General features: G+C 38.0%; 1 protein-coding gene across 1 annotated transcript in view; it reads left to right on the plus strand.

The window, feature by feature from the left end:
- Positions 1–13,086, plus strand: part of SLC9C1 (solute carrier family 9 member C1) — a 162,369-nt gene that overhangs the window by 142,744 nt on the left and 6,539 nt on the right. The window contains 2 exon segments of the mRNA XM_030801717.1: positions 5,760–5,812; positions 8,975–9,061. Coding sequence (XP_030657577.1) covers positions 5,760–5,812; positions 8,975–9,028 — 107 coding nt within the window. The 3' untranslated portion in view covers positions 9,029–9,061.

A 13,086-nucleotide genomic window follows, 5' to 3' on the forward strand; every position in this document is an offset into this window, starting at 1 on the left:
AAGAGTAGAAAGATATATTCAAAGTGCTGAAGAAAAAAAAAAACCTGCCAAGCATGAATACTGTACTCAGAAAAGCTAAACTTCAGAAAGAAAGGAGAAATAAGGACTTTCCCAGACCAAAAAAAAAAAAAAAACTTGAGGGGATTTATCACTACCAGACCTGTCCTATAAGAAATGCTAAAGGAAATTCTTCAAATAGAAAGAAAATGATATCGATGTGATTGTTACACTAATATGGTAATCATGGTGTGTGAATCACTTATATCCCTACTAAGAAGAATAAAAGACAAAATATTTAAAATAATACTAACTACAACAATTTTAAAGAGATAAGCAATATAAAATGCAAGTTGTGACATTAAAAATCAAAATGTGGGGTAAGTTGGGAATTAATGTGTACAGATGTCTTTGTTTGTGTGTTTGTTTCTTCTGTCTCCTTTTTGCAATCAAAGTTAAGTTGGCATTAGTTTTAAATAACTTATTTAAAACATACTACCAGAAAAAAATAACTAAACACAATGGAAGATAGTAAGAAAGGAAGAAAGAGAATAGTTACAAAACAACTAGAAAACAAGTAAGACAGTGGCAGTAGTAAGTCCTTACCTATTAGTAGTAACAATGAATGTAAATGGACTACATTCTCCAATTAAAAGATAAAGCATGGCTTAATAAATTAAAAAAATAAAACCCAACTATATGCTGCCTATGAGAAGAACTCTTTGCCTATAAAGATACATGTACACTGAAAATGAGAGGATAGAATAAAATATTCTATGCAAACAGAAACCAAAAGAGGAAGAATAGCTATACTTATATCAGATAAAATGGACCTTAAATCGAAATCTTTACAAAAAAAAAAAGAACAAAAAATGTCATTATATAATAAAAAAGGGTCAATTAAACAAAAGGATCTAACAATTGCCAATATACGTATGCGCTAAACATCAGTCCCCAGATATGTAAAGCAAATATTAACAGATCTAAAGGGAGAGGTGGACTGCAATACAATAGTAGTAGGGGACTTCAACACCCCAGTTACAGCAATGGGCAGATTATCAAGACAGAAAATTAACAAACATTGGAGTTAAACTAGACCCTACACCAAATGAGCCTAACAGACATTTACAGAGTATTTCATTCAACTGCTGCAGAATATACATTTTTCTTATCAGCACATGGAATATTCTCCAGGATAGGCCACATGTTAAGCCACAAAACATGTCTCAACGATTTTTAAAAAGTCAAAACTATATCAAATATCTTTTCTGACCACAATGGGATAAAACTAGAAATCAATCAGAGGAGGAACTATGAAAACTGTATAAATACATGAAATTTAAAAAAACATGCACCTAGATGACCAATGGATCAATTTAGAAATTAAAGGAAAAATTTATTTTAATTTATTGAAATAAATGAAAATGGAAACACAAAATTTCAGAGCCTATGAGATATAGCAAAACTAATATTAAGTGGGAAGTCTATAGCAATAAATACCCACACTCCCAAAATAGAAACACCTAAAAAAAAATCTAATGACACACCTCAGGGAACTTGAAAGCAAGAACAAACCAAATCCAAAATTAGTAGAAGAGAAGAAATAATAAATGAGCAGAAATAAATAAAATTGGAAATAATAATGATTTTAAACTTTGGCAAAAAAATTTTGTTTTTTAAAAAAGGTAATTAACAAAACCTTATCTAGACTAAGAAAAAGAGATAAACCCCAGACAAATAAAACCAGAAATAAAAAGTAAAGATTGCAACTGATACCACAGAAATACAAAGGATCATCATAGACTACTATGAAAAATTATATGTGAACAAATTGGAAAACCTAGAAGAAATGGATAAATTCCTGGACACATACAACCTATCAAAATTGAAACATGAAGAAATAGAACACCTGTACAGACCAATAACACATGACAAGATCAAAGCCATAATAAAAAGTCTCCCATTAAAGAAAACCCTAGGATTTAATGGGTTCACTACTGAATTGTAATGAATATTTAAATAATAACTAATATCAATTCTACTTAAACTATATCAAAAAATTGAAGAGAAAGAAATACTTTTAAATTTATTCCACTAGGCCAGCATCATCCTGATACCAAAAGCAGACAAGGACACAGGAAAAATAGAAAACTACAGGCCAATATCCTTGATCAACATAGATGCAAAAATCCTCAACAAAATACTAGCAAACGAAATTCAACAATATATTAAAAAGGTCATTCATCATGATCAAGTGGGATTCATCTCAAGGATGCACAGATGGTTCAACATATACAAATCAATAAATGTGATGTATTACATCAACAGAATCAAGGATGAAAACCCTATGATCATTTCAGTAAATGCAGAATAAGTATTCAATAAAATTCAACATCCTTTCATAATAAAAATCATCAACAAATTGAATATAGAAGGAACATACCTCAACACAATAAATGTGACATATATGGCAAACTCTCAACTAATAACATATTAAACAGGAAAGAATTTAAAAAAGCTTTTCCACGAAGGTCTGGAGCAAAACAAGGATGTCCACTTTTATCACTATTCAACATAGTACTGGTGGTCCAAGCCAGAGCAATTAGGCGAGAGAAAAAAACAAAGGTGTCCAAATTGAAAGGAAGAAGTCAACGTATTCTCATTTGCAGATGACATGATAGCATCCTTAGAAAAACCTAAGGACTCCACACCAAAAACTCTTAAAACTGATAAATCCAGTAAAGTTGCAGGATACAAAATCAACATACAAAAAGTCAGTAGCATTTATATAGGCTAACGGTGATCAGTCTAAAAAAGAAATGAAGAAAGCAATCCTATTTACAATAGCTACAAAAAATAAAATACCTAGGAATAAATTTAACTTAAGAAGTGAAAGGTCTCTACAAGAAAAACTATAAAACACTCTTGAAAGAAATCAAAGAAGGCACACAAAAAATTAAAAGATATTCCATGTTCATAGATTGGAATAATTAATGTTGTTAAAGTGGTCTATACTACCCAAAGCAATCTATAAATTCAAAGCAAGGCCTATCAAAATACCAAAGGCATTCTCCACAGACATAGAAAAAAAATCCTAAAATCCATAGGGAACCACAAAAGACCCTGAATAGCCACAGCAGTCTTGAGCAAAAAGAACAAAACCAGAGGCATCACATTACCCGATTTCAAATTATACTACAAAGCTACAATTACCAAAATAGCATGGTACTGGCATAAAAACAGATACATAGATCAATGGAGCAGAATAAAGAACCCAGAAATAAATCCATGCACTGATAGCCAACTCATTTTCAACAAAAGCACCAAGAACATATATTGGGAAAAGGACAGTCTCTTTAATAATTGGTGCTAGAAAAACTGGACATCCATATGCAGAAGAATGAAACAAGCTTCCCATCTATTATCATATAGAAAAAAAACAACTCAAAATGGATTAGAGGCTTAAATTTAAGACCTAAAACTGTAAAACTACAAAAAAAAGTTGGGAAAATGCTATAGGACATTGGCCTGAAGATTTTTTTGCTTCAGGCCACAAAAGAACAGACAACCAAAGCCAAAATAAACAAGTGGGATTATATCAAGCTAAAAACTTCTGCACAACAAAGGAAACAGTCTACAAAGTGAAGAGACAACTTACAGAATAACAAAATATTTGCAAACTATTCATCTGATATGGTATTAATAACCAGAATATATAAGGAACATAACTCAATAGCAAAAACACAAGTACTTGATTTTTAAATGCGCAAAAGATCTGAAGAGACATTTATCAAAAGAAGACATGCAAATGACCAACAGATATGCGAAAAAATGCTCAACATCACTAAAAATAGAGAAATGCAAATCAAAACCATAATGAGATATCATTTCACCTTAGTTAGGATGACTACTGTCAAAAAGACAAAAAATTTAAAATACTGGCAAATATACCAAGAAAAGGGAATACCTGTACACTACTGGTGGGAATGTAAAGTAGTACAGCCATTATGGAAAACTGTACAGTGTTTCTTTAAAAAAAAACAAAACTAAAAATAGAATTACCATATGATCTATCAATCCCACTGCTGGGTATATATTCAAAAGAAAAAATAGGGGGCGGGGTCATTATCCATATTAGCGAAGGGATAAGTAAATCGAAGGAATGTCTAAATAAAAAAAAAAATTAGGGGGGGGGGGGTAGTCCAGTATGGAGAGGCAGGGAATGCGTGACGGGGGAGCTGCAGTGGCGAGATGCCCTCACTCCGCTGGGCAAGCGAACTGTTCAAAAAAAAAAAAAAAAAAAAAAAAAAAAAAAAAAAAAATAGATGAAGCGATGTCTTCACTCCCATGTTTATTGCAGCACTGTTCACAACACCCAAGATATGAAATCAACATGTGTTCATCAACAAATGGATAAAGAAAATGCAGTGTGTATGTGTGCATATGTGTATATACACAATGGAATATTATCTAGCCATTAAAAAAACAATAAAATTCTCTCATTTGCTGCAATATGTTTGAAACTAGAGGTCATTCTCTTAAGCTAAATAATCCAGGCACAGAAAGACAAATGTGACATGTTCTCACTCATCTGTGGGCACTAAAAAAGTGGATCTCATGGAAGTATAGAGTATCATGATAGTGATCAAAGCCTGAGAAGGAAAGGGAAAGGAGATGATGAAAAGAAGTTGACTAAGGGGTACACAAAAAATACAGTTAGAGGGGATAAGTTCTAGTATTCAATAGTACAGTAATTATAGTTAAAAAAATATATTGTATATTTCCAAATAGCCAGAAGAGAAGAATTGTAATGTTCCCAACACACACAAAAAAGATAAATGTTTGAGGTGATGGATATCCCAATTATTCTGATTTGATCTTTACGCATTGTATACGGGCATCAAAATATTATATGTACCCCCAAAATAGGTACAACTAATATATATCAATAAAATATTTAAATTGTCAAAAAAATTAAAATAAAATACCTTGATTCTCTGCTTTTAAAAATGATTAAGCATATACAGGGCATGGTTTTGGGCCCTTCACCATCTGCACTTTCACCTGCTACCTCCTCTCCCCACTCTTTAAAACCTAGCCACAGCAAACTGCAAATGGTTCACCTGGTGGCCTCCCATTCCTGAGCCTTTCCCCTTGTTCATTTTTCCTGAAATTCTCTACACATCCTCTTCCCCACATCTCCTCATTTCATGGAGCTAACTCCTTATCCTTGAAATCTCACCTTTTTCTCCAAGCAGCCATCACTAATACATCCAAAATTCACAAAACTGCGCTATGTGACTCTCCTGCATGCTCCCATAGCCCAACATACACACAGTCCTGTTTTTACCACGTCATATTTCTTTGTATGTTTGCTAGTCTGTCTGTTTTACTAACTTAAAACTCCTAGAAGACATGGATCTTAACTCTTTTGCTTTCTTATGTATCCTCATTGCTAGCAACATGCCTGATCCTCAATACATATTAATATAAAAGTATTTTGGGATATTGGAATGATAGATGATTTTGTAGCTCTACTTTCCAAACTTTTTGCACATTTATCAAATAATCTCCATAATAAAAGACTTATAATCACTTTTTAAAATGTGACCCCTTTTTTTTTAACCAAATGAGATTACCACCAATTTCAGATCACAGATCCTGAGTGTGATTTGAATCTGATCTAATCTGATAGTTGGACTAACAGAAATAGTCACTTGCTTCAGTGGTTGAATTAACACTGTTTTTTTTTTTTTAATCAGGTTCAGCTGGAACATTGGAAGAAGGCATTCAAGAAGAAACAAATGTTAAGGAGGTAAATTTAAAGCAGCCTTTCTAAAAGTTTTATTTTGGGTAAAAGAGAGTCTAGAATTTATGGAAACTACCAATGTGTTTCTCTTATTCTGAAAAAGTTCATCTGCTAGTCATTTTGTAGACTTTGGTTAAAACACTTATTTTAGCACTGGGTACAGTGGAAATTATACTTATTTTTAGGGAAGTATTAGAGAAATGACAAAGAAAAATGAAGTTCAAGGCATGCCAGAAGACCTGTCTTGAATCACGTTAGCAACCAGGCACTACCAGGATGGCTACAGTTGTAGCACAGCCAAGCCCTTTCCACTCCCCGTTGGAGTGCCAAAATCTGGACTGACCTTAATCCTTTCAGTGCTACCTCAGCTATGCATTTGGGATCTTTAAGCCTGAAAGCAGTTTGCCCTGTGTTCACAGTGCATGACAGAAAGAAGGAGCTCAATAATAAATGCTCTAATAAAATATATCCCAGCTAACCTAAATTATTCACAAATATTGATCAATTTCATATTCCTCTATGACCCTGGGGATCTTGAGATCCTCAAAATCTTGAACCAACTTCACAATAGGATTCCAAGCTATGAAACACTATAGGACTCTGGAACTGAAACTGAGCAGAGAGAAATATAATGAAAATACCCCACCAAATCTACATCATCCTACCTGTGTCTGAATCGTATGGACTCCAGATGCAATGGAGAGTTCATTTTTAGTTTGAGTCTCTGCCAAGTTGGTTATATTGCTCCAGAAGAAGCTGATTATAATACTCAGAATCTGATAAATGTCTGCTATGAATACACAAGCCATAAAATTGTATATTTCGTTGTTAAATACGTATTTTACATCAATTAAGCCTATTTGTTCTATTAGCACTAGACATAAACCTCTGAGAACAGACACTCCTTTTATCCCCAACATCTCCTCACAAATATATGTTGAATAAAAGATGATCATAGGCTCTGTGATAAGTTGAAGATGTTCCTCATCCAAGTGCCCTGGCTTTTAAGAGGACAACACTCTTCTCCAGTACCCAAGTTTCCATCCCTCATGAAAGAAGGATGTTCACTCTCTCCCAAAAGGATTTTGGAGACTTCTTGGGAAAAAGTTTCCTCAAACCTTTCCTATTTATTGCCTGTTGAATGGAATTCACGGCAGAATAGCATAAGGGTCAAGAATCTGGGCTCTGGTATGAGACTTTCTGGAATTGACTCAGATTTTACCACTTAATAGCCATGTGACCTTGGGCAAATTTTTTAACCTACATAAGCATCATTTTTTCATCTATAAAAGAATGATAATAGCAATACCCACCTCTGTAAAGATCAAAGAAATGAAAAGTACATTGCCCAGTTCTTGGCACAAACAAGCAATTCCTACACACAGTTTCCATTATTCTTGGCTCACCCCTTCTTAATACAGGAAACTATTTATCCAAACATCTTTGTCTCTTCCCATATTCTCTAAAAAACATGGATACATGCACCTATTCCAATTCTTCCAAACACAGCTGCTCCTGAAGGCTAGAGAATAACAAAGGGAAATAACAATAGAAAAATAGATGAGGAGGACATTTAAAATAAAATATTAGATGACTTCTAGAGCCCACTGACAAGACCATTTTTTTTTTTTTAACAATGCTGCCTTAATAGCATATTTGGACGGATCGAAGAAGGAAAGCTAATGTTTTTCATGTACCTAGCCTCAAAGAATGCTGCTTTTCCATCAGTTAAAAAAAATGATGGCATGGTGGTTGTTAATGAAGCAGGAGTGTGAAAATGAAAGTTTGTTAAATGACAGGAACATTAGCTATTAAGACATATAAAGAAAATCATCAAATTGTGTTGTTTAGTAGATGCTTCTTCTCCCTGCAGTTAGATCCTGGCTGTGTTAGAGTCAGCTCTCTTCCCAGGATCCCAAACCCTTTCCTCATTATTACCATCCCAGGACTGTGGCTTTCCCTTTACATAATAAAAAGTCCATCAAAGGTGTGGGGGAAAGAAAGATAGATCAGACCATTATTGTGTCTATCTAGAAAAAGGAAGACATAAGAAACTCCATTTTGAGCTGTACTAAGAAAAATTCTTCTGCCTTGAGATGCTGCTAATCTGTAACCCTGGCCCCAACCCTGTGCTTGCAAAAACATGTGCTGTATTGACTCAAGGTTTAATGGATTTAGGGCTGTGCAGGATGTGCTTTGTTAAAAATGTGTTTGCAGGCAGTATGCTTGGTAAAAGTCATCGCCATTCTCCAGTCTCGAGTACCCAGGGACACAATGCACTGCGGTAGGTCGCACAGACCTCTGCCCAAGAAATCCTAGGTATTGTCCAAGGTTTCTCCCCACTGAGACAGCCTGAGATATCGCCTCATGGGAAGGGAAAGACCTGACCGTTCCACAGCCTGACACCAATACAGGGTCTGTGCTGAGGAGGATTAGTGAAAGAGGAAGGCTTCTTTGCAGTTGAGATAAGAGGAAGGCATCTGTCACCCGCTTGTCCCTGGGAATGGAATGTCTCGATGTAAAACCTGATCGTACATTCTATTTTATGAGATAGGAGAAAACCGCCTTATGGATGGAGGTGAGACATGCTGGTAGCAATACTGCTCTTTACTGCACTGAGATGTTTGTGTAAAGTCAAACATAAATCTGGCATACATGCACATCGAGGCACAGCACCTTTCCTTAAACTATTTAGACACAGAGTCCTTTGCTCACATGTTTTCCTGCTGACCCTTTACCCACCATTACCCTATAGTCCTGCCACATCCCCCTCTCCGAGATGGTAGAGATAGTGATCAATAAATACTGAAGGAACTCAGAGACCAGTGCCGGTGCGGGTCCTCCCTATGCTGAGTGCAGGTCCCCTGGGCCCATTTTTCTTCCTCTATACTTTGTCTCTGTGTCTTATTTCTTTTCTCAGTCTCTCGTCTCCACCTTGCGAGAAATACCCACAGGTGTGGAGGGGCAGGCCCCGTTCAAAAGGCCTATCATCACATCAAGTAACAAACTGTTTTGAATCCCAGGATGGAGTACACAGTGCTGCCACTGCCAGGAGTCCCCAGCCTTGCTCCCTGCTCTGTGGACTGAATTCTACCAGCCCTGCTTTGTAAGTCTGACCCTTATTAACAGTCTCAGAATTTGAGTCCTATTTCCTGTCTCAATTTCTAGATGCAACAGCCTGCACATTTTCTTGATGATCTCAATGACAAAGTTCAACTGTAAGGAGTCCCCTAGAATAAACCTAAGGAAAGTCAGGTAAGCCACTCTGGTTTCCTCAACAGGATCAGGAGCACATCTGTCCCTGGAGATACAGACTGAGCCAAAGTTACTCGCCCTTTATGTGACAGTGTGAATTATAACTCTTTCCACTAGTCAGATGATTCTTCTAATTACAGTGTTTCTAAGTTGTAATTTAGAGAATTAACTTTAAAATACGACTCCTTTATCTAGGTTTCTGAAAACTTCATAATATTCTGGTTTCCTCTCTATATACTGGTACTTAATCTCACATGCAACACTGGCTGCTCTCAATTTAGCAGGTTATTTTTCAGGCTACCGTGTACTGTTGGAAGATATAAAAAGATAAGTTATGACTTCAATTCTCAAGTGTTTATGTTCTAGTTAAGAAGACAAAACCTACCAGAAGGCAATTAAACTACCATAAAAGATACACTGTGGATAACACCAGCTGAAGTTAAAGGCATTCAAGAGAGAAATGGCTGGCTGTGAGAATGGGCAAAGTCTTTGTAAAGAAAGGAAGAGGATGTTCACAAGAGAGGATAAAAGAAAGCAAGACCTTTGGGGAACAATGAGAAGGACAGTCTGACAGTTAACTGTTCAAAATGTGTCTATGGGGAAATATTTGTGTGTGTATGCTTTATATGATTTTATGTTACATAAATCATATCACTAAGTTAAAAAATAAAAGCCATCAGATAAATAGGTTTATCTCCATTTTAAAAATGTAATTCTTCAGGCTGGGCGCGGTGGCTCACGCCTGTAATCCCAGCACTTTGGTAGGCCAAGGCAGGTGGATCACGAGGTCAGGAGTTCAAGACCAGCCTGACCAAGGTGGTGAAACCCCATCTCTATTAAAAATACAAAAATTAGCCAGGCGCTGTGGTAGATGCCTGTAATCCCAGCTACTCAGGAGGCTGAGGCAGGAGAATCACTTGAACCTGGGCAGCGGAGGTTGCAGTGAGCCGAGATCATGCCATTGTACTTCAGCCTGGGCAACAGAGTGAGACTTCATCTCAAAAAAAAAAAATATATATATATATATATATATATTTCTTCCATGCCACCTCCATATTTTAAAATATGGCCATATTTAAAAGTAGATTTAAACGCTTAAAATACCCTATGAAAAAGTATTTGCAAGATGAATTTAATGGCAGATTAGAGGCTTTCAGTGTGCCTCAGCCACTTGGAAATAGCAAGATAGTGCATAAAAATTATCTCTGTGAGCTACAATTCAAGAAGGAAGATGGGAATCCACTGGAATCATGAGGGACACCCCAGATCCTAGAGAGAAGAACACCGGCAAACAGCACTCCCATGACAGTATCTACCTCATAAAAGTGAGTGAAGCCCCAGTATATGAGAGAAGTAGAGAGCTTCCCTTTGTGACTCATCTTTCTACTGGAGAGCCATGCAACCCAGGCCAAGGGAGACCACTTTGTTTCTCCCTAGCCCTTGAGTTAACTTAGGAGAAAGGCACTAGAGAAAGCTGTAGACATTTTCCCAGACCTGGGATGAGAGCAGGATGCCATTTTTAATCCAGTCACTTAGTCAGTCAGTCATTCTTGGGTGACTCAGCAGCATGGCTATGCAGGCATTTTAGTCTCAGGCCAGAGATTGAACACCCTGTTCTGGAGCAGGGTAGGAGCCTCCATTGCCAGAATTGTGGAAAGTGCCTCAACAGTATGTGGTAGAATTGTGCTTTTCCCCATTGCAAGTCTGGGGTAGGAGGAAAACTGCTACAGCTGTAGTTTCTCCTGGGTGAAGTGAGACTTGCAGCCAGGGCCAGCTTGGCAACCAGGAACTTATCTGTATGTGCCATTGCTGGGTGCCTTACCCTGCTCCCCTGAGATTGTGGTGCAGTGGGGCCCTCTCTGCTCAACCTCCAGGTAGAAATACAGGTATTTGGAGCAGTCATTCACCTTGTTCAGCACCCTAAGCCATCCCACCCTTCCTGGACACAGATCATGGTGCAGTGGGGCTCCCTCTGCTCCCCACCCAGGCAGATCTCAGGTGTTCAGAGCACCCATTTGCCTTGTTCAGCAGCTTGAGCCATGCAACCCTTTCTGGACATAGATCATGGTACAGTGGGGCTCTCTGCTCCACACCCACGCAGACCTCCAGGCATTTGGAATACCCATTCACCTGGTTCAGCAGCCTAAGCTATGCCATCCTCCCTAGACATAGATTGTGGTACAGCAGGGCTCTCTCTGCTCCAAGCCCAGGGAGATCTCCAGACATTTGGGGCACCTGTTTGCCTGGTTCAAGAGCCTGAGCCACCCCATCCTTTCTGCACATAGATCATGGTACAGCAGGGCTCTCTCTGCTCTACACTTAGGCAGATCTCCAGGCATTTGGATTACTCACTCACTGGATCAGCAGCCTGACCCACCCCATCCTTTCTGTGCAGAGATCCTGGTGTGTGGGAACTCTCTCTCTGCTTCATGCCCAGGCAGATCACCAGGCATTCAGAGCACCCACTGACCTGTTTCAACATCCTGAGCCACCCCACCCTTCCAGAATCATGATGCAGTGGGACTCTCTGCTCCATGACCAGACAGATCTCCAGGCATTCAGATTATGCACTCACTGGATCAGCAGCCTGACCCAACTGCTCCCCCCACTTCCTGTGCAGAGATTTTGGTACAGGGGGACCTTCTCTGCTCCATGCTCACACAGATCTCCAAGCATTCAGAGCACCTGCTTCCTTGGGCCAGCAGCCTGAGTCATCCTACCCCTCCTGTGCAGAGATCTTGGTGCAGGGGGGCCATCTCTGCTCCACACACAAGCAGATCTCAGGCATCTGAAGCACCCACTCTTCTAAATTAGGAGCTTAGGCTGCCCCCACTCCCTGTGCAGAGAACTCAGAGCCAAGGTTTCCCAACTCCATGCCCAGGCACACCAGTGAGTACCTGGTGGACACTCACTGGATTCTCTGTTGGCACTGGTGCTTGTGTCTGCTATCAAGAGACCTGCAGACAGATCTGCCCAGTCAAGACACACCCTTTATGGCTCCTACTCCCCATCCCCTCAAGGCTGAGCAGGGAGTTCAGACCACTGTGCATATTAGGAATTAGCCCATTGCCTAAAACAATAATTTCTGCCAGTAAACACGGGTCAAGTATATACCTAAACACATTGGCCACAGCCAGCTCTTACTGTAAGTGCCATCTACAGGCTTGTAGGATGAACTGCACAGCCCAATATAAAACCTGCCAAAAGTTTTATTAAGACATAGAGCTATAGTAGCAAAGCCAAAACAGCATTCTCTATGGTCATACCTCCTAGGGAGTAGGGGAAAAGGGAAGGGAAAAAATAAAAAATAAAACAAATAATAATATTATTAAAGGGAAAAAAGGAAAATTCTACTCACATGAAAAGAATTACAAAAATTAGAAGTGCCAGTGTCTCCAGATGAGAAGGAACCCATGCAAGAATTCTGACACCATGAAAAATCTGAATGGCACCACTAAAGGATTTCACTAGCTCTCCAGCAATGGTCCTTAACCAAAATGTAAACTCAGAGATACAGATAAGGAAGTCAAAGCATGGATTGTAAGGAAGCTTAATGAGATCCAAGATGAAGTTGGAAATCAACACAAAGAAACCTTAAAACAATCCAGGAAATGAAAGAAGAGATAAACGCCTTAAAAAGAAATCAATCAGGGCTTCTGGAATTGGAAGACTTACCTAAAAAAATTCAAAATACAATTGAAAACTTTATCAATAGACTAAACCAAGGATAAAAATGAATTTCAGAGCTTGAAGACCATTCTTTTGAACTAACCCAGTGTGCCTGAAATAAAGTTTAAAAGAATTTTAAAAATGAGCAAAGTCTTTGAGAAATATGGGATTATATAAAGAGATCAAACTTATGAATTATTGGCATTCCCTAGAGAAGGAGAAAAGTCAAACAACCTATAGAATATATTTCAGGAAATAATTCAAGAAAACTTCTTTAATCTTGCTAGAGATGTAGACATCCAGATACAAAAACCTAGAGACAATATACAAAATGAACATCCCCAACACATATAGTC

The sequence above is a fragment of the Nomascus leucogenys genome, chromosome 21, assembly GCF_006542625.1.
Source record: "Nomascus leucogenys isolate Asia chromosome 21, Asia_NLE_v1, whole genome shotgun sequence".
In the NCBI taxonomy this organism is placed as follows: domain Eukaryota; kingdom Metazoa; phylum Chordata; class Mammalia; order Primates; family Hylobatidae; genus Nomascus; species Nomascus leucogenys.